At 48.5% G+C, this 2,670-nt stretch overlaps 1 protein-coding gene across 1 annotated transcript; it reads right to left on the minus strand.

Annotated features, from left to right (window-relative positions):
* Window positions 1–538: 538 nt before the first annotated feature.
* Window positions 539–1,199, minus strand: D7B24_001003 (uncharacterized protein; the record flags this gene model as incomplete). Its single annotated transcript, XM_028635248.1, has 2 exons — window positions 539–803; window positions 847–1,199. 2 exons carry the CDS (start codon window positions 1,197–1,199, stop codon window positions 539–541), a joined length of 618 nt encoding a protein of 205 aa, XP_028492186.1.
* Window positions 1,200–2,670: the final 1,471 nt, after the last annotated feature.

A 2,670-nucleotide genomic window follows, 5' to 3' on the forward strand; every position in this document is an offset into this window, starting at 1 on the left:
CCTGACTCTGCTCCTGACACTTCTTGCAGTTTCTCTAACCGGGAAACATAATCGTTGATATTCTGCTTCATGGTAGCGGACATATCTCGGAGAGCTTGATGCTGAAGCGTCATTTTCTCAACGTTGTGGGAATTTTGTTCTCGCAAGAGTTGATTCTGTGCTGTGAGATCTGCTACTCTTCGTCGTAGGTCATCAATGATTCGGCGGGACTGAGTCTCTCCCTCGGGACTGGGTGGTAGTGATGCCGCTTGGTATTCTACGGAGCTCGAACCTAATGATGACACGTCCTCCAAATTGAGGCTTTCAGGTCGCGGAGGCCTCGTGGGAGGCTTTTGTGATGGCAAAGCAGGCAGTGCCTTTTCGTGATTAGGCATGGCGAGCAGGAGGTCACGATGAGACTCAGGGCAACACGACGTGGGACAGCGAGGAGTCATTCATTTATAATGTGTAGTCATGAATTGATATCACACACAATACAGGAACCAGAAAATCAAAATTAAATCAAAATAAAAGAGATTTCGACAGCGGTTATTCTATATCACCACGTGAAGCCTGAGGGACCCAGATCCAGATCGCTGATATCCTCTTCGCTCATATCTTCATCGAGGTCAGATGATCCGCAGTACTGGCAAAGAGATCCCTGAGCCTGAACATCGTTGCTGATTTGGTTCACCGTTTCCATGATCACAGCCAGTTTACCATCCAGTTTCGTTATCTTTTCGGCTTGGGCCGCTTGATTCTGATGAATCCAGTTTGAAATCAGCTCCAAGGTATGAATCCGAGCGGAGATGACGAGGAACAAGCTATTCTTGTCAGCACAGCCGGGGTCTTTTTCGCTTTACTTACTTTTGGACCGCTTTGTCTGTGGAAGTTTCAGCTGTGACTGCGTTGACATTCTGATCCGAGTGGTTCGATTTGTTTGGTACGCAATGAGTCGATTCAGTGGTGCTGGGGTTGCTGGCTTTCATTTTGACAGTCGAGTCCGAGGGAGTTTCAACGACAGGCTGCGAGAGTAACATCATTGGGTCGATCTGATGAGAAGGCATCTGTTCCTCGGGAAAGCTGAGTAGCTGCAGGATCTCATCCGCATAGGGGTCCTCTTTATAAGTCGACATTTTGAGTATGTCTCGCTGGTATTCGAAGGTAGAACTGATGTTGCCGAGCGGTTTGCGAATGAGTTGGTTTGTCTTGCACTTCATTGTCAACATATATAGCTGGCACCATGCGCCCGGGTGTGAGCAAGACTTGGAGCTTAGGCGCCCAGAACCCGCCCACGTTTTTGGAAACAATATTAGAAATTCTATCTTTGCAACACTTCGATCCTTGTTTTACAAACACAAGGTCAGGAACCGCAAGGAGGCAGGACCCCACCTCTGCGCGCTTATTTAATGGACTATCCCCTCCCGTTGGCTCAGCTTTCGATGAGCGGCACACCCAAAAATTCCAATGCAGCATGTGGTTGCTCATTTCTTTGACCTTGATTGGTGGGCTGTCGCGGTCGGTTTATTCTTGGGGGAACTTCCCAGCTACGTGTGCGCTAAGCCCCTCCGTTGTCGTTGAAGCGGGTTACCCGCTCTCAGCAAGGTAAGGCCACTGTCTGATGCCCCCGCTATGGTCTAACATGGTGCAGAATCAACAGCCCACAGGGCGGTGAGTGTACTGCCTCACTGGAGCTCTCCAACCCTGACTACTTGCCTATCACATGGTACTTCTATCCGATTGAATGTCCCGGCGTCGTGGTTGCCCAATTGTTTGTGCCACCTGAAGCTCCATCCGGTGAAGCTTACATAAAATGGTCTGGAACCTGTTTCAGTCCAATTCCACAAACTAACCATAGCACAGGCAATGTGCAGGGGACCCGTCACTAACGTGTAGCCGTGTCTACATCCAGAACAGTAACCCAGCTGAATCGTTCGACTTGGAGCGCCGTGGAACAATAAGCTGCATGTCTGATGAAGCGCTCACATTGTCTACTGACATCTCAAGTGGTACTGCTGTCTCGTCATTCGGCTCGCTGTCAACCGATGCTCCAGGTTGGACTCCTGTCTCGGTGTTGGGATCACTGTCTACCGATATTGCAAGTGGCCCTCCTGTGTCAGCAAGTAGACTGGTGTCAGCGGATGCTGCGAGTGGTACTCCTGTATCGGCCTTTGTATCCCAGACAGTCATGAGTGGTAGCTCGGTCATGTCTAGCAACACACTTGCGTCGAAGCTTGAGAGCTACTCCTCACAGCTGCTTTCGACAGTAGTTAGTGGCTCTCAGTTCCCTTCACACGATAGCTCAGATACGAGATCTCAATTCGTCCCCAAGACTGTTACCATTACAGTCCCTATTACAACCATTACATCTCTTTGTCCGTTATCTTCAGCTATTTCTCAGGATTGAATAGGGTGACAGAAGTCGAAAGTATTGGCACTGCTGCCAAAAGGGATTGGTAATCGGTTGATGCAGAAACAATGAGGCTACAAAGGGACTTTCAGTTTGATTATATTTCATTAGTATTAAATACGTCTTTATCAACTTCGTGTGAATGCGGTGTTTCTCATTAATGTAAACTCGTTTATCAAAAGTCCGGTTTACTAGGTGTAAAGGAAGCACTGCCTGGGTTCTCGTGATTGCTACCATTACTGGCAACGCCTGTCTCCTTCTGAATATGGGATGCTTTCAGT

This window comes from Verticillium nonalfalfae, assembly GCF_003724135.2.
Source record: "Verticillium nonalfalfae strain VnAa140/NRRL 66861 chromosome Unknown scaffold_118, whole genome shotgun sequence".
Taxonomy (NCBI): domain Eukaryota; kingdom Fungi; phylum Ascomycota; class Sordariomycetes; order Glomerellales; family Plectosphaerellaceae; genus Verticillium; species Verticillium nonalfalfae.